We start from the raw sequence: 17,986 nt of genomic DNA on the forward strand, positions 1-17,986 counted from the left end.
TGTGCGTAGAGAGAGCGACGTGGGTGTCAGATGACACAGTGGGTGAAAAGCAGCCTTTGGCTGACAAGCTTTCTAGTCTATGATCCCCATTAACATTTCTTCGCTTTGTATGTTTGTTGTTTGTATTTCTGTGGCAGGCAGGCAGCTACAGCACAAATGAGCCGCCATTGCCTTGCTGCACTGCGATAAATTAAAACCTGCTTTGTGTACACTCTCCTAAGGCCTCCCTCTTTCTTCATTTCAGGATGAAAAGGAGAAGAAGAAGAAGAAAAAGAAAAAGAAGAAGAAAGACGAGAAGAAGAAAAAGACTGCATGTGATGCTGCTTTATCTGAGTCAGGTGAGGGAGCTAATTACATGTTGTTGTTGTCTTAAAATCAATGTGTGCTGTAGCATTGAGCCATCCGCTCTCATTAGCCTGGCTTGCTCTTTGAGTGTGCTCCCTCCAGTGGGTCGTGGAATCACACAAATGGGAATCCGGGAGTTCTGTTTCAAGTCTAGTGTAACGTCACTCTTGTTTACCATTCGTCTAATTTTCTGGAGCTTCTACATTCTGATTGGCTGGCTGCTAGCGAAACCACAGAGATATGCAACTATAACAGAACCTAGAGAGTCAAAAAACCTCCTCCAATGCCAAATGCCACTTCTCATGATGTTAGCAGAAGTGTAATCAAAAGTTAATGTATCAAGCTGTCCCAGGAATTGGAATCTTTCAAAATGAATGTTTCTTTTTTTTTTGGCATAATCCTGCACTGACAGGCAAACAAACAAACAAAAAAGACAAATAGACAAACAAACCGCATACAAAAAACATAACTTCCTTGGTGGAGATGATTACTGAGCTCAATAATTTCACAAATATGAATTCCTCTACACTGACTTACAGAGGAAACCAATTGAAATAGCTGATCCTATCTTTCAGTAGAGAATCAAGATCTGCCAGCCAGCAGTCTTGTCTTAAATGGATTTAGTATTAAAAGTATCCAGCGTGACCAGTCAGAGCATAAGCGTATCATGGCTCATATTACAGTAAATTATTTTTGTGAAAAAGGGGGGGGGGGGGGGGGAATCCTGTGAATTGTAAATGAGCTACAGGGTAATATATAGTACAACTGAAAAGTGTAAATATTTATTCATTTTATGCAAAGGACATGTCTTTTTTTCTTCCTATCTGCCACGATAAAGCGTGTCAGTTGACTGGGTGAACAGATGCCTTCAGACATACCGCACTGAGAGTGAAATATGTTCAATGCAGCATATCACAAAGGCATTTGAAGTTCAAACAGTCTCTGTTTTCCATACCAGCTAGACGGGAAATTTCATCAGGGTGCTGGAAATATCCGCTTCTTTAATTAACTGTAAATTATATGCTCATTTCAAGTGTTATGACCAAAGAACAAGGCTACCAACACTACTTTTCCAGTTCAAAAAAGTACATGAGGTTTGATAAACGAACAACCTCTATCACATGACTAATGTCATAACCCAATTTTCATTTAGAAACCTGGTTGAACCTTGCTCCAGCCCTTCGAGAACATACTCAGAGGATACATACTGTACACAATACTTTTAAAAACTCTGTAGAGTAATTTCCTGTGTATTAACGGCATTGTATAAGCCACAGGACAGTATTTTATGCAAGTTAACAAAATTGTGTTAACCCTTATAAGCTCTTCGGGTCTGTGGGACCCGTTTTCAGTTTTCATCTTAAGAAAAGTGATACAAATAATTATTTTTTCAAACTGAGATTCATTGGCCTTGGCTCATTTTGTGTGAGGAACATAATTCAGAAAAAAAAAAAAATGAACCCCCCCCTGCACCCCCCCCCCCCCCCCCCCCTGCACATTTCTATTACATACAGGGTCTTCGCGGGTCTACTGGACCCGGGGCTATAATGTGTGGAAATCATAGGTCCTGTGTTATCTCATTTCCCCTTTTAGGTTTCTGGGCCTGTGTACAGTATGTGTGTGTGTGTGTGTGTGTGTGAGAGAGAGAGAGTGAGTGAGTGAGGGAGAGAGAGAAAGAAAGAGAGAGAGGGAGAGAGAGAGTAAAGCAGGTAAATGGGCCCTTAGTGTGAGCCACCAGTGCAGTTCCCGCACAAGGTTGCAACATTGTTACAAAATTGGAGCACCCAACCCTAACCCAACCCCTAACCCAACAATATCTGCACCCATATTCCCACACATTTTACCATCTGTCCTGCGGGAATGAATACCACACAAGATGGCAAAGCGATTCTCAGTTCAGACTGCCTTAGAATTGATACTGGAAGAGACAGGGGGACTTGAAGATGATGCAGAGGAAGAGGTTTCAGAATCTGAGGATCATGGCAGATGTAGTGAGAAAGTTCAATTTCTAATAAATAATTCACTATAGTTCTGGAAAAACATCCTTCATTTGTACATTAGTTGATCATTGTCCAGTTATGGCTGTTTTAGGATGCATTTCCTAAGTTTGTTGCATTTGTGCAACAAAAACGAGTAGCACTTCTGTGCATAACCATGTGATTTAACAAAGGTAAAGGCAACAAATGTAACAAATGTTGTTTATATGACTTGCAAATAGGTTGAAGTAAACATCTGCTGAGAATTTTAACAAAAAAAGGTTTCAATATGTTGGATTAAAGACCCCAAAATGCCATGGGTCTACCAGACCCGGCAGGACCCCCTGTGTAACCAAAAAACGAAGATCCTATAAGGGTTAAGTTAACAAAATTGCAAAACCAATGTATAAGTTGTGGCTAATAGTTTAACATTTTTCAAATCTAGGAAGGCAATGGATTTATGGCAACAGCAGTGCAAAATGGAGGCCACAAGCATCAAGCATAAATAAATAAATAAATAAATAAAGCAAACCAAATGAAACCAAATGAAATGTTTTTCAAAAAAAATAATATTACATAAAGTCAAGTCTTCTTCTGCAGCTTCCTTCCTGTACCTGTTCTGTTAAAATAAGGTAGATTATTTTATATAGATATTCATTTTGCTTCTTATCTCTGTTGGTGCACTCTTCTTGCAGGACTTGTCACCGATATGGCTGTTCCCTATACTGAGACACAGGATGAGGAGCTGGTGAAAAAATGTAAAGAGGATAAGTCAGATGTAAGTTCCTCCCCCGACATTTTGGAGAGGAGCTGTGCTCCTCTGAAATATCAAAAGCATTCTTAAGATTCAATAAAATCCAAAATGAGTGTGTGCAAAAGAACTTTGATCATCTCGGTTCTCCAGCTGTGATCCTCAGAATTGGGATATTGTAATTGGCTGATAAAAGTCTGTGTTTTGAAGGGCTCTGGTTCATCATCGGAGAGTGAGGATGAGAAAAAGAAGAAGAAGAAAGACAAAAAGAAAAAGAAGAAGAAAGATAAAAAGAACAAGAAGAAAAAGAAGAAGGTAAAAAAACTAAGAAAAGTTTGGAGGGTACATGTGTGAGTTTCTACTATGGCCTGCATTTGTCGCTCACACATACTAATTCCACCAGGATTCCAGCTCCAGCGGTTCTTGTTCTGATAGTTCCTCAGACAGTTCAAGCGAGGATGAAAAGAAAAAGAAGAAAAAAAAGAAAAAGAAGAAGAAGAAGAAGAAGACAAAGAAGAAGAAGGTGATGCTATTTCTGATGTAGATGTAGAATGTTTTACGATATTTTAACAAATATACAAAAAACAATCCATCCTGATTTAATTAAGGCCACTGACAAAATTTGCTTTGTTTGCGTTGTTTTGTTTTCCCAAATATATGTGACATACTGAGTCCGAACACAGAGAGAAAACCATTTCCCCTTTGGCAGTGATGAAGCTTACCAACTCCTGAAAACAGACACCTATTTCAAAGCTAATATCAAAGTGAAGCAATAACAGGCCTGGATCCTACTTGAACGTTTTTTTCTGCCTTGCAGGATTCCAGCAGCTCATCTTCAGACGACTCCAGTGAGGATGAGAAGAAGAAGAAGAAAAAGAAGAAGAAGAAAAAGAAGAAGAAGAAGAAGACAAAGGGTAAAAAGGACAAGAAGGATGAGAAGAACAAGGTACTGTACATTTGTGAGACCAGTTCCTTACACAAACGCTGTATTGTCTTAGTTCGCATTTAATGAGAAAAGAAGATAGCATAAAATAAGACAATAGATATATCTTTAGATGTTAATCCCGAAAAACTGAAAGGGTAAAAATATGACATTTGACTTCACGCAGTGGTGGAGATCGGGGCAAGGTACGGGGAGATCTGGGAGAGGGGTGGCAATTTGTTGAATTTGAAATGGACCGAGATTTTTGAAATGGGGACATTTATTTTATCATTACCTACAGAGTGAGTGGTAAACTGAAAAACTGTTTAGATATACAGTACACAGTGGGCCCCAGCCGTGGCGAGACTGGCTGGGGCACCTGCACGACCCAGGTTTGATTCCCGCCCTGTGGTCCTTTCCTATATACAGTATATACAGTGGGTATAGTAAGTATTCAACCCCATGCTAAAGTTGACTAAAAATAGGAATATAAAATCATCTTTTGAGAATTGATTGTAATGCCTTAATTCAAAAAATGAGTAAAAATCAAACCGCTAAGGACACTAATTTTCTTTGTGATTGAAGAATGTATCGTAAATAGATAAATGTTCTTCCTTAAATACAGGTTGCATAAGTATTCAACCCCTATGTTAAATTCCCATAGGAGCAGGAGGAGTTTTTATATGTTTTTATTTTTAAAGGCCAGCTATTTCATGGATCCAGGATAATATGCATCCTGATAAAGTTCCCTTGGCCTTTGGAATTAAAATAGCCCCACATCATCACATACCCTTCACCATAGATAGAGATTGGCATGGTGCTTTTTCCAGTTAGCCTATTAGCCTGTTTGATTTGCATTGAGCTCAATGAGCATCAAACAGGCTAATTGGCTAACTGTAAAAAGCACCATGCCAATCTCTAGCTATGGTGAAGGGTATGTGATGATGTGGGGCTATTTTAATTCCAAAGGCCAAGGGAACTTTATCAGGATGCATAATATCCTGGATCCATGAAATAGCTGGCCTTTAAAAATAAAAACATATAAAAAATCCTCCTGCTCCTATGGGAATTTAACATAGGGGTTGAATACTTATGCAACCTGTATTTAAGGAAGAACATTTATCTATTTACGATACATTCTTCAATCACAAAGAAAATTAGTGTCCTTAGCGGTTTGATTTTTACTCATTTTTTGAATTAAGGCATTACAATCAATTCTCAAAAGATGATTTTATATTCCTCTTTTTAGTCAACTTTAGCATGGGTGTGAATACTTACTATACCCACTGTACTTTAGATAATATACACAGTGTTATATGAAGCTTATTTAATCATAAATTTCATATTAGATATATTAGTTCAGTATACCCCAGTCACTCAGCATAACCCAGTCAAGTCATCTTGGTCCTTTGACTTAGTTAATCAATGCCAATGTGTGGTGGCATAACACACTTCAACACAATGAGATGACATGGCTGGGTTTTGTTGAATGTGCTAATCTTTTCTTAGAGTGAATATGCACCACTTCATCTCACAATAACCTACCAAATCAAAGATGTATAGCACACCACAAATATTAAACTCTGCTTTTCAATCTCCATGACAGTCAATCTGAAAAGAAGGCAGTGCATGAAGTTAAATCAGTTCATCTACATGTTTTTTTTTATACTTTTTCATCAATGGTTTTTATTATACAAAGACACTGTGCTTATGTTTGCTTATGGTATTTCACAGTTCTTTTTGGCCTTTGAAGCAACACTTGTTCCTCTGTCTCTAAAAAACGGTCTTTCTCTGTATCTCTGTCTCTGACTACCATATTGCTTTTCTTATTCACTCAAGGCACACTTAGCACATCATATTTTAACACTGTGACCCCGAAAGCCAACACATCTAACCTGAACTAACGCGTTACAGTATGAAGTCTTTCTTTCTCTCTGCAGTAGGTGTAACAATGGCAGCTGAGTCCTTGGCAACTCTGTTCCAGTCCGATTCGCTCACACCTACGCGTGTACTACTGAACAATGCACTGCGACTGACAGCCACTTGTTGTCAATGTTGCTGTGAAGACAGGGCCCACACAGACGTTTCGACATTGTTATTGCAATTCAGACCACCTCAATCCACTAAGACTGCAGCACCTATTTAAGCAGATGTGGTGATACTTTATAATGGCACAAATAAATAAATAAATAAACCTCATAGTTCTGGAACTCAGTTGTACGACTCCACGGCACTACTTTCAGAGCCATCAAAACGAGGCCAGGGCTTTAACTTTTGAAATAATGATCTTTCATCTTCACTGGTATTACAGTTGTCACGCACTGGATTGTGTTGATAAATCTCGACTTTTATATCTAAGATGGTAATAAACCCATCTTTTAAGGTCTGCAGTCTGGAGTATGACAGAACTTTACACCAGAGTTTTCTGTGTTATTTTCAAACAGACTCAGGAGACCGAGGATGGCGAGGAGAAAATCGAAGAGGACAGTGTGATTGGTGTTTCCTCCACTACGGGTGAGTCTTTTAATAGGTGCTCATATTTTACCAAAGGCCGGGCCTGTAAATTTGGCTTGTCAGCAGAGACAAGGTTATGATATAAGAAAGGGCAGTTGCTCATAACTGAATGCGTGTGACAAAAAAGGAACCATGACCCTAAATCAATTTGATGTTTCAGTGGGCATTGTAAAAGCACTGTGTGCATCATTTACCATGCCTTTAACTGGAGTGTATTATGGAGTAATCTCTCGATGCAGTAATCATTGGATGCTTTTGTCTGGATGGTAGGATGGTAGCCAGAACTGTTTATACATTGTATATCGGAGTTTGCAAGTCCGTGAATTTTGTTTTCAAAAAAGTCGCAACATTTGAGTGATGGTTAGATCCAGAACATCAGCCCCCGCCCCCCCACCCACCCCCCCTGTACTGTATGTTGTTTTCCTTTATGCATTTGATGCTGATGTCTACTTGCATTGTACTGGGCTTCAGTCTTGAACATGTCTCTGGTGTTCACTCTTTTCTAACCCTATGAGCAGACTTCCCATCTGGAAGCGATGCCGTCTCCTGTGTGAAGGACGATGACGGACACATGAGCGATGACGAAGGAGAGGGGCCGGAGGGAGAGAAAAAGAAAAAGAAAAAGGAGAAGAAGAAGAAAAAGAAAAAGGTCATTGATGTCAAATCTTGTGATTTATAGTTTTTTTTTAACTCAGAATGTGTCAGCTTCGACTTGGTTTTGCAGTTTTCACTGCAACTTGTCAGTGTAGGAGAAGTCCTGCGGTAGACAGACTGACAGGTAGACAGACAGACACCTCGGGTTGCCCGCTGGCAAAGAAACTAAGAACATGAGTATTACATTTGTGTAAAAGCCTGACATTTTATTCCATTGCCATTGGCCCAACGCATTTGACTAAAAAAAACCAATAACAATGGCTTCTCGGGAGGTCTTGACTGACGTCACTCCACACAGTTGTTAAAAATGTAAAGTGTTTGTTTGTATACAAACAAGACATTCATGCATTTGTTTTCCTAATTGTCTCCTGCGTATTTGTGTGGATAAAATTGTACTGACTTTGGTGTCTTCCTTCACAGGATTCTGGTTCTTCCTCCTCTTCCTCTGACAGCTCCTCCTCATCCTCATCAGACAGCGAGGATGACAAAAAGGAAAAGAAGAAAAAGAAAAAAGTAGGACTTTGCAAACTTATTCAGTTCTTCAAATGCAGAAGAAGCTTGCTGCCAAATGCCTCTGTTGTAAAAAAGTCTGCTTACTAGGTTCATTTTAATTCATCTAATGTCTTGAATTACGTTTTTTTAATGTTTTCAAATGTGATTGATATTCTCTACCGTACTACAATAACTTCTGATGGGAAGAGCTTCTAAGGAGTGTGTGTGTGTGTGTGTGTGTGTGTGTGTGTGTGTGTGTGTGTGTGTGTTTCTGTGTGCTCTCTCTTCAGGATTCCTGCTCCTCTTCCTCATCAGACAGCTCATCTTCTTCAGACAGTGACGATGACAAAAAGAAGAAGAAAAAGAAGAAGAAAGACAAGAAAAAGAAAAAGAAGAAGAAGAAGGTATTTTTTACGCTCGATTGAATGACAAATACTTTGAGGTAACTCAATCTCACAGCAGCTGAAATGTTACATTTATATTCATTCATTTTGCTGACACTTCTGTCCAAAGTGACTTACAAATGACAATGTATAATTTTTAATTTTGCATGGCTATGTTGATATGCAGTTTATAAAAAAAGAAAACAAATATTTAGCATATTTGCTGACACTGTTTATTGTTGTTGTTGGAGCAAAGTTGAAGGAGAGAAGCATACATTACTCATTCCATTGTGGTCTCAAAGGGGTCGGATTCCTGCTCGTCATCAGACAGCGATGATGACAAGAAGAAGAAGAAGAAGAAAACAAAGAAGAAGAAGAAGAAGAAGAAGAAGGTGAAGAAGGTAATGTAAAGCCACTATCGTTAACTCTCCAGTTTCTCAGTTCATTGAGTGTGTGTGTGTGTGTGTGTGTGTGTGTGTGTGTGTGTGTGTGTGTGTGTGTATGGATGGTTTGAAGGGAAACACATCAATTAAATTCCCCCTGGCATAATGACACCTGACAGAAGTAACATATCTCTCTCTCCCTTTCTCTCTCTCTTTCTGTGTATGTGTGCATGTGTTTGCCTCAGGATTCTAGCTCGTCTTCATCTTCAGACAGCTCATCTTCAGACAGTGATGATGATGATAAGAAGAAGAAGAAGAAAGACAAGAAGAAGAAGAAAAAGAAGGGCAAGAAAAAGAAGGATAAAAAGGTAAATGTAACATTACATCACCATTACTCTATGAATGAGGCTGTGTAGTGTGTGCTATAGTGCATGTATAGTATATAACAAATCAATGTCCATGATGTGTGGTATTGTTTCCGTGGCATCACATAATTCCCATTCAGCAAACTCTCACAGTTTCACAATCTCTCACTGGACCTGTTTACACAATCCTGCATGTAGGTCCACCAATATACTGTGGATCACACTACAAATGACCGAAATGAACTAGTTACTGATTCTAGAAGGAAAAAAACGATATGTCTCTCTCTCTCTCTCTCTCTCTCTCTCTCTCTCTCTCTCTCTCTCTCTCTCTCTCTCTCTCTCTCTGTGTGTGTCTGTCTGTGTGTGTGTGTGTGTGTGTGTGTGTGTGTTAGGATTCTTCCAGTTCCTCATCAGACAGCTCCTCGTCTTCTTCAGACAGTGAGGATGACAAGAAGAAGAAAAAGAAGAAGAAGAAAGACAAGAAAAAGAAAGACAAGAGGGTACATGGTCCATTTTGTACCTTATAAGATACAAATGATACAAAAAATGTAAACGTTACTTGTCAATAAGTTAACTTAAAACTAATGCAACAATCCCCTAACAAATCGCATATAGTATTATAAGATAGTTGTCAGTAGTTGTTTAAATAGACACACCTTTGGTCCCTTAAAACGCATGGTCTGAAGTACATGACTTAAGTGCATTTATGAGGCGTTAAAGTCCACTTTTTGCTAGTGTAGTTTGACGGCCGAGTAAATGATTAGACCGCAGCCTAATGGTGGAAAATGGTAGTGCTTACGTTTCGAAATTAATGATGGCTGTGTTTTAGATGTGACATCCTATAGTATAAACCAATGAGAGTGCCATCTCCCACTAGCTTTACAGTAAAAACCATGGTATGCAATTCTGCTCCCACGCAGTTTGCTGAAACACATGTGTGTGTGTGTGTGTGTGTGTGTGTGTGTGTGTGTGTGTGTGTGTGTGTGTGTGTGTGTGTGTGTGTGTGTGTGTGTGTGTGTGTGTGTGTGTGTGTGTGTCTGTGTGTGTGTGTGTCAAGCAGTTTACAGTATACACACATTCTGTTCTCGACATGTTGAGTTCGTAGACAGCAACAAAGCAAAGTCTCATGTGTAGCTATTTATTGTCACACGTACTGTTGGTATTGCCTGACAAGGGGTTGCAATCAAAAACATAACAAAAAGCAACATTCATCCAAATAACATGAGCAAATAAAAATCCTAACGACATTCAGTCAATTACACTGGGGACTAATTGCTGGGCTAATCATAAGATAGATTTCTTGATAATGCGCTGTCGAAAGTGAAATACTGTGCCTTTTACTATACTCCAGGTTTCTCTTTGTCAGTGGCGTAATGTGCGATCCATTCACCTTACCAAAATTCTTTTAATTTTCACCGACACACCCCTGGGGGCACAGACTGCTTTGCTTATTAGACAACATCCACACATAATCGATTATATCTGCTCTAGTCACAAGCCAGCACCGACACATTGGGTCCCACTCAAACTTACAGTAGCATACTGTAGGTAAGAACACCACAACTACTGTACATCCTCCAACATGATCACACAGCTAAAGCTAATCAACATAAACAAAACACAATGACAGTCATGACGGAGGGGATTGGCCTCTGTGTGAGACAAACAGTAACCTCCTGTGCTCTGTTTAAAACAAATCCACTTCATTATGTCTGAGTCTACCTGCAAGACTGCTGAAATGCACTGTACATGAAAGGGTTACCTTCTCCAGTGTGGCAGATGGTGTTTCATGGCTACACTTCCATTTATAGATGTTTTATGTTCCATTTTACCATCAGGTGATTGATTCAGATTGCCATGTGGTACAGAGTTGTCTTGTCGTCTCTTGCCTCAAATCATGATATTGGCTCATTAAATTATGATGAAATGAGCCAGTATAGCCAGTATATAGACAGATGACAGACAAACTGCATCCTCCAAAATGATCATACAGCTAAATCAACACCTCTCAAACTTTTTCAACATAAACAGAAAACACAATGACACAGTTACCACCTGTGCTCTATTTAAAATAAACCAACTTCATTATGTCTGAGTCTACATGCAAGACTGCTGTGATGTTGCTGTACATGGCTATTGGCTCATTCATTTTATGATTAAATAATCCTGTATACTTCCATGACAGACAGATGATATAGTATACACAAAGGACAAACAATGATGCAGACGCAGATAGGAATGCAGATGTACTGTACTGTGGACACACACACACACACACACACACACACACACACACACACACACACACACACACACACACACACACACACACACACACACACACACACACACACACACACACACACACACACACACACACACACACACACACACACACACACACACACACACACACACACTTCACTGGGATCCCACCTGTAATTACTTCTGCTAAAACCTGTCTGTGACTTGCTTCTGCCTTCGCAGGATTCCAGTTCCTCCTGCTCTGCCTCCTCCTCATCCTCTTCCTCCGACAGTGACTGCGATAAGAAGAAGAAAAAGAAGAAAAAAGACAAAAAGAAGAAGAAGAAGAGTGTGAAAAAGGTTGGCATGACTAAGTATCTCTCTTGTGTCAAGATAAAACTTGATAGTGCAAAGCTCTATACAGTAGCCTTTTCTTAGGAAGGAAGATGAATAAAATAGGAGGAAACCTGTAGCTAGTCTATGTTATTGCTATGAGTACAAGGAAATCCATGACAGACAGATGATATAGTATACACAAAGGACAAACAATGATGCAGATGCAGATAGGAATGCAGATGTACTGTGGACACACACACACACACACACACACACACACACACACACACACACCTTCACTGACATCCCACCTGTAATTACTTCAGCTAAAACCTCTGTCTGACTTGCTTCTGCCTTCACAGGATTCCAGTTCCTCCTCTGACAGTGACTGCGATAAGAAGAAGAAAAAGAAGAAAAAAGACAAGAAGAAGAAGAAGAAGAAGAGTGTGAAAAAGGTTGGCATGACTAAGTATCTCTCCTGTGTCAAGATAAAACTTGCAAAGCTCTATACAGTAGCCTTTTCTTAGGAAGGAAAATGAATAAAATAGGAGGAAACCTGTAGATAGTCTCTGTTATTGCTATGAGTAGAAGGGAATGCTTTAACAGTGTCATCCAGAGAGGCTGTTTAAACACGAAGGTTGGTAATCTCTTCTTTTCTCTCAGTTATGACCCAAGAAAGTGCACACTCCTCTGCTTCCCTAGCCTCGCGAGCCATCCACGTACTTCCGGCCAAGGATTGCCTCCACTACGAGTCTGGCCGTGCTCCTCTGTGGAGCATTCTGCTCGGTAGAATTGTAACAGAACGCCCCCCCTCCAGAAAGCAGCCAATAAACGAAGAGACGGGTTGGTGGGGGCGAAAGGGGGAGGGCGCTCGTGACGATGACGTTAAACGCCTGCGCTATGTTGTTATGAGTAGCTATCGCCGATTGGGTGAGAGCTGTCCAATCAATTCAAACCAGAACTGGGCGTTACTTCCCGCTTCCTGCAAGCGCTTCAGAGCAAAGAAATGCCAGACCATAATACGAAATGAAATGGTAGTATTATGGGATGGTTAGGACCAGGCTACTGCTTCCCATCCCCGTCAAGTAAATTACTCTAGTCTCGATTGTTCTCCCCTAAGCCTGCACCAAAAATATGCATGCACCTCACAGTGGATTGAGACCGTTTCAATCAAGTAGTCCAGTGAAGTTTGCTGAAGTGGAAATTCATTTTCAAGGATTATCACAGATGATTCATTCCCTGGTATTCAGCTCAAATTAGATTGACACCTATCCTGGCTAGAGACAGGGCATAATCTCTGTAGACATTCTTGTTGTCCTGTTTTAGTGGTCTCTTTAGGAGTGTAATATGATATAAAATTACATGGCTGATGGATTAGGATAAATTATCATCGTCACTATTGTGTGTGTGTGTGTGTGTGTGTGTGTGTGTGTGTGTGTGTGTGCGTGCGTGTGTGTGTGTAGGACTCCTCCTGCTCTTCGTCTGGCTCATCCTCCTCTGATAGCGATGATGACAAGAAGAAAAAGAAGAAAGACAAGAAGAAAAAGAAAGACAAGAAGAAGAAGAAAGACAAGAAGAAAGACAAGAAAAAGAAAGACAAGAAGGTACTTCTGAAAAGAGAAATCAAAGTCAGACAGCCAGATAAAAGAGCATACATGTTTACAGATTATATACTTTACGCATGTCCAGTGTTCTGAATACAAAACCTGCCTAATGTTGATGTTGTCACATAGCGAGCGACTTGACATTCTGCAAAGTCATTTCTGCTCAGTCCAACCCGTCACAGACAAGACCATGATCAAATGTCTGTGTAAAGGTTATCTGCACAAGGGTAGTGGATGACATTTCTTTGGGCTGAGACCATATTTCATTGAAATTTCATGTTCTGCGCTGCTGTCACTTGCTGGCATCCAACCGATAATGAGCAGATCTTCTCACTTTTATGCTCTCTCAATGGCTATTATCTGTCCTTCACTCACTTGCAGGACTCTGACAGTGGAGAGGATAAAAAGAAGAAGAAGGACAAGGATAAGGAGGTAAGCGGTTACTAATAGGCTTATGACACTCATAAAATTAGACTAATTAAATTGCCCTGTCACATTTTTTTTTCTTCCTCCACCAGTGTATAATTGTCTTTGTCAATTTTTAAGTGTTTAATTTACTGTAAGAGAAAGAGAAGGCCTATCTATGGATTACATTAATCATCTAAAAATGCAATATTAATTTGGTACTTTCAGCGTTGGCAATGAATTATGTGTGAGATGAAGGAAAATAGCTAGTGTCATCTGAGGCCTAGGCATTTCAAAATGCTCTTTTTGGTTATGCGAGACATTAAAAGCTTTAGGTGGGTTATCATATTGATCGTGTTATATCTACCATGACAGGTCATTTGGCACTCTTTCTCGGCACTGTGAGGAAGACAGGAAAAGTGAACATTGATCGCAAAGTAACATTTCTCCTCTTCTTTTTTTCCCTCCCCAGGACTCTACCTCCTCCTCCTCCTCTTCGTCTTCATCAGGGAGTGACAAGGAGGTAACGATTTGCGATTCACCCCTTATTTGATTTCTATTCCATTTCCTTCTGTTGTCTAGAGGTCAGAGTTGATTTTTCTTTTGCTGCTTTTTTGACGTTTGTTTGTTTGTGTGTATGTGTGTGTGTGTGTGTGTGTGTGTGTGTGTGTGTGTGTGTGTGTGTGTGTGTGTGTGTGTGTGTGTCTGTGTGTGCCATCACAGAACAAGCCCAAGAAACCCGGGAAGGAAGGAGAAGGAGATGGCGGACAGAAGGAGGACTGCACCCCTGGAGGAGTCCACGGACTCGACAAGTTCGAACCCCCCAAAGGGCCATCCCCTTACAAGTTCAAATCCGTCGGGGTGGACGACGACTTCAAGAGCAGTCTGGAGCCAAAAGCCAAGCCCACCCCGCTGTCGGTCCCTTCCCAGCCCACTCCCACTCTCACAGACAAGAACCTCAGGCCCACGTCTCGCTACGAGAGCCCCAGCTCCCGCTATGACAGCTCCACCTCCCGCTACGAGAGCTCCACCTCCGTCGCGCTCCGGTCCCCAAGAAGCCCCTCAGCGAGGCCTGTTACTGCCATGGAGTCCCTCATGGGAGACCCCGGCAGGGCTGGAGGGACATCTGGTGTGTCTGGGACCAGGTCCTCTCTGGTCAAGTCCAGCGACATATTGCGTGGGCCAAGACCGTATGAGCCAGCAGGGGAAAAATAAAAGAGGAGGATTTCCGCAGTGCTCAAGAGTGTCTCTGACCGCCAGTAGCCTGCTCAGCTGCAGTCTGGGGAGATGGTGTGGGTGATACAAAAAAAAAATGAAAAATCCTGCTGTCACATTTGAGATGGCAGAGATAACATGGCGGCGGTCGACCTTCTCTCTGTCTGTGTACTCACAGCAAATGATCTAATCGTCCCTGCCTGTTAACGGTTGAGGGTAAATCACAGGATTTTGATGTTGATGGGTTTTTTTGTAATTGGCTGGTGATGGCAAAGACGATTATTAAAGAATCCGTTTCAAGAATTGAGGATGCGTCTCTGTGTCACTGCCTTTGTCAGATAATGATGTTTGGGGTTGTTGGAAAACAAACACATTATGACGTCTGAGTAATTTTACATAAACACAAACAATCATATCGCAAAGTTTATATCTTGATGAGTGACTAATGATCGGTCATTACCCATATATTTCAGCAGCCACAATTTGTGTTTTGGGAGAGTGAGTGAGTGAGTGTGAGAGAGGGAGGGAGAGAGAGAGACAGCGAGAGAGAGAGAGAGAGAGAGAGAGAGAGTGAGTGAGTGAGTGTGAGAGAGGGAGAGAGAGAGAGAGATGTCTTAATAAATACAGTATAGCTAAGGATGCTGTTTCAGGGCTCTGCTGCAGTCTTGAGGGAGTCTCATGACTATCTTGACCTGACAACTGCAAGCACAGATACACACTGACATAGCCTACCATCATGTAGAATCCGCATAGACAAGTCTGCCACACGGGAGGCACCATTGCGATTATTTCAGAGACTCAGAGAGAGACAGAGAGAGAAAAGTTCTGCTAGTACCAGTCTCTGTCAAACTTTGAAAGACAATGAAACAATCTGCCAAGCAATTATGAGCAGCAAACAGCACCTAACTAATTAGGTGTGGGCCTCTGCCAGAAACTAAATTGAAATCACACTGAAGGAAGTGCTCACAAACACACATACACTCAAAAAAATGATTAGTTGAATTTACTTAAAAAAATCATGGAAAGTATTTCCACATGATTAAATAACTTACTTTCAACATTAAGCAATATCTTTGGTCCAACTTAAGGTACTTTGGTTAGTTCAACTTTATTTGTTAGGGTCCATTAAACTTGTTTGCAAGGTTTGGAGCCCACATAATTTACTTAGGTTGGGTTAACACAATCTATTTAAGTTGATTTAACTTATTGAAAACTACTTCAAATTAAGTTGCACAAACCCAAGTAAATCAAGTTGGTTCAAATGAATTACTTCATGCTGAAAGAGAGCAATTGAATCACATGGAAATACTTTCCATGATTTAATTAACTCTGTTCAAAGTATTACATTTAAGTTAACACCAAAAGGGGTAAACATTATGCAATGACAGGCCTAAAAGATAAAACAAATAACAGACAAAGATGTTTTTTGATATACAAACTGTATTTCAAGCCTTATATTCACATTACGGTTTAAGTGCACAACATTCAACTTTTATATTGAAAGAGCCTAACATACAAAAAACCCATCACAATATTGTAAAGCTATATTGCATGTTAAGGGTTCAAGTGCACATTTAAATGCTCACTGAAGTGCATATCGTGTGTTTTCACATAACAGATACAATTAAACATTGTTTAGAAAGTAGAAACTGTAGCTGCTCATATAAGTAAACACAGTCCAAAAGCAAATGGTACGTTACATAGCTCCTATGATCCAAACGTCCTCGGGGGGGGGGGGGGGATATGCCATCTGATGCCATATATGGTCTCTACCGTGTGACTACGAACCCCTGGCTGTAACAAAACAAGAGATTTTTTAAAGTGCTCATTATCTGTTATACACTATATTGCCAAAAGTATTGGGTCACCTGCCTTGACCCCCACATGAACTTCAGTCACATCCTATTCTTAATCCATAGGGCTCAATATGACATAAGTCCACCCTTTGCAGCTATAACAGCTTCAACTCCTCTGGGAAGGCTTTCCACAAGGTTTAGGAGTGTTTATGGGACTTTTTGCCCATTCTTTCAGCATATTTGTGAAGTCATACACTGATGTTGGACGAGGAGACTGTCTCTGCTTTAATTCATCCCAAAGGTGTTCTATTGGGTTGAGGTCAGGACTCTGTGGAGGCCAGTCAAGTTCATCCACACCAACCTCTGTCATCCATGTCTGCATGGACCTTGCTTGGTGCACTGGTACAGTCATGTTGGAACAGGAAGTGGTCATCCCCAAAGTTGGGAGCATGGAATTGTCTAAAATCTCTTGGTTAATGCTGAAGCATTCAGAGTTTTCACTGGAACTTAGAGGCCAAGCCCAGGATGGCCTGTTCCTGGATGACAGAGTTTGGTGTGGATGAACTTGACTGGCCTGCACAGAGTCCTGACCTCAACCCAACAGAACACCTTTGAGATGAATTAGAGCGCAGACTGAGAACCAGTCTCCTCATCCAACATCAGTGTGACCTCACATGCGCTTCTGGGAGAATGCTCAAAATTCTCTTCAACACACTCTTGTGGAAAGCCTTCCCAGAAGAGTTGAAGCTGTTATAGCTGCAAAGGGTGGACCGACATCATATTAAACCCTATGGATTAAGGATAGGATGTGACTGAAGTTCATATGGGGGTCAAGGCAGGTGACCCAATACTTTTAGCAATATAGTAATAAACACATTCTATACTATTAAAAGACATTCTGTACTATTAAAATTTGATTAGTAAAATAAATCAAATTAACTTGTGGAATACATACCATGTATTCCTTCACGACGCTCTAAGGGTCTTCATTCATATAGGCACAGTCCCTTGAGAGGAGAGCACATTCGTGGCAGACATCAATGCCAGAATCCTGTATATCAGAGAATAAAACAAACACACCTTGCAACAACCACACCATGGTACCTCATGCTGGCTATGGCAATTATTGATAGCACTTTTAATTTGCAAAAAATAAATGATCAAAACATTATCTCCCAATTGAAATACGAAGAATTTATCTGACCATGTTCCAAATCTCTAATGCCTGGTTGAACACTCATTTACAAGGTTATCATACCTCAGTCATAGGTACTAAATGCCTTCATCAGGTTTGCAGATGGAGCATCCATCCAGTGATCCCTTGAATTCCGCACACAGCTATGGAAAAAAAAAAAACAACAACAAAAGTCATGTCATCAATTTTTAATTGTAGATTATGTAAAACAGAAAGGATTTTGCTTCACTTACCTCACACACATTGAAAATGCTGGCCACCTCGTCTTAATTCAGCCATCATGGGTGCATCTCAGACTACTTCTTGATGTCGGTGGGCAAAAATCTGATCAACAACAACACCTGATCCTCATTATTCATTTTCTCCACCTCTGATAGGAGCACTATTTGTTTATTAACTTGCACTT

At 40.5% G+C, this 17,986-nt stretch overlaps 1 protein-coding gene and 1 long non-coding RNA gene across 4 annotated transcripts in view; one reads left to right on the forward strand and one right to left on the reverse strand.

Annotated features, from left to right (window-relative positions):
* LOC134099708 (cylicin-1-like) overlaps positions 1 to 14,896 on the forward strand; it is a 20,833-nt gene extending 5,937 nt beyond the window's left edge. The window contains exons 5-22 of one of the 3 annotated variants that reach the window (XM_062552692.1): positions 245 to 338; positions 3,017 to 3,099; positions 3,283 to 3,387; positions 3,476 to 3,595; positions 3,890 to 4,018; positions 6,439 to 6,508; positions 7,027 to 7,157; positions 7,583 to 7,675; positions 7,945 to 8,058; positions 8,340 to 8,438; positions 8,666 to 8,788; positions 9,178 to 9,285; positions 11,273 to 11,389; positions 11,728 to 11,820; positions 12,829 to 12,969; positions 13,351 to 13,401; positions 13,847 to 13,897; positions 14,098 to 14,896. In XM_062552692.1, coding sequence (XP_062408676.1) covers positions 245 to 338; positions 3,017 to 3,099; positions 3,283 to 3,387; positions 3,476 to 3,595; positions 3,890 to 4,018; positions 6,439 to 6,508; positions 7,027 to 7,157; positions 7,583 to 7,675; positions 7,945 to 8,058; positions 8,340 to 8,438; positions 8,666 to 8,788; positions 9,178 to 9,285; positions 11,273 to 11,389; positions 11,728 to 11,820; positions 12,829 to 12,969; positions 13,351 to 13,401; positions 13,847 to 13,897; positions 14,098 to 14,589 — 2,214 coding nt within the window. In that variant the 3' untranslated portion in view covers positions 14,590 to 14,896. Of the gene's footprint in view, positions 1 to 244; positions 339 to 3,016; positions 3,100 to 3,282; positions 3,388 to 3,475; positions 3,596 to 3,889; positions 4,019 to 6,438; positions 6,509 to 7,026; positions 7,158 to 7,582; positions 7,676 to 7,944; positions 8,059 to 8,336; positions 8,439 to 8,665; positions 8,789 to 9,177; positions 9,286 to 11,272; positions 11,390 to 11,727; positions 11,821 to 12,828; positions 12,970 to 13,350; positions 13,402 to 13,846; positions 13,898 to 14,097 lie in introns of all 3 variants that reach the window. The other 2 variants (XM_062552694.1, XM_062552693.1) reach the window with 2 other exon arrangements.
* A 743-nt stretch (positions 14,897 to 15,639) lies between these two features.
* Positions 15,640 to 17,986, reverse strand: LOC134099980 (uncharacterized). The gene is made up of 4 exons (XR_009941195.1): positions 17,823 to 17,986; positions 17,644 to 17,723; positions 17,341 to 17,436; positions 15,640 to 16,383 (listed from the first exon to the last, which is right to left on the reverse strand). It is a non-coding gene; the product is annotated as an uncharacterized LOC134099980 (long non-coding RNA).

The sequence above is a fragment of the Sardina pilchardus genome, chromosome 13, assembly GCF_963854185.1.
Source record: "Sardina pilchardus chromosome 13, fSarPil1.1, whole genome shotgun sequence".
NCBI classification, from domain to species: domain Eukaryota; kingdom Metazoa; phylum Chordata; class Actinopteri; order Clupeiformes; family Clupeidae; genus Sardina; species Sardina pilchardus.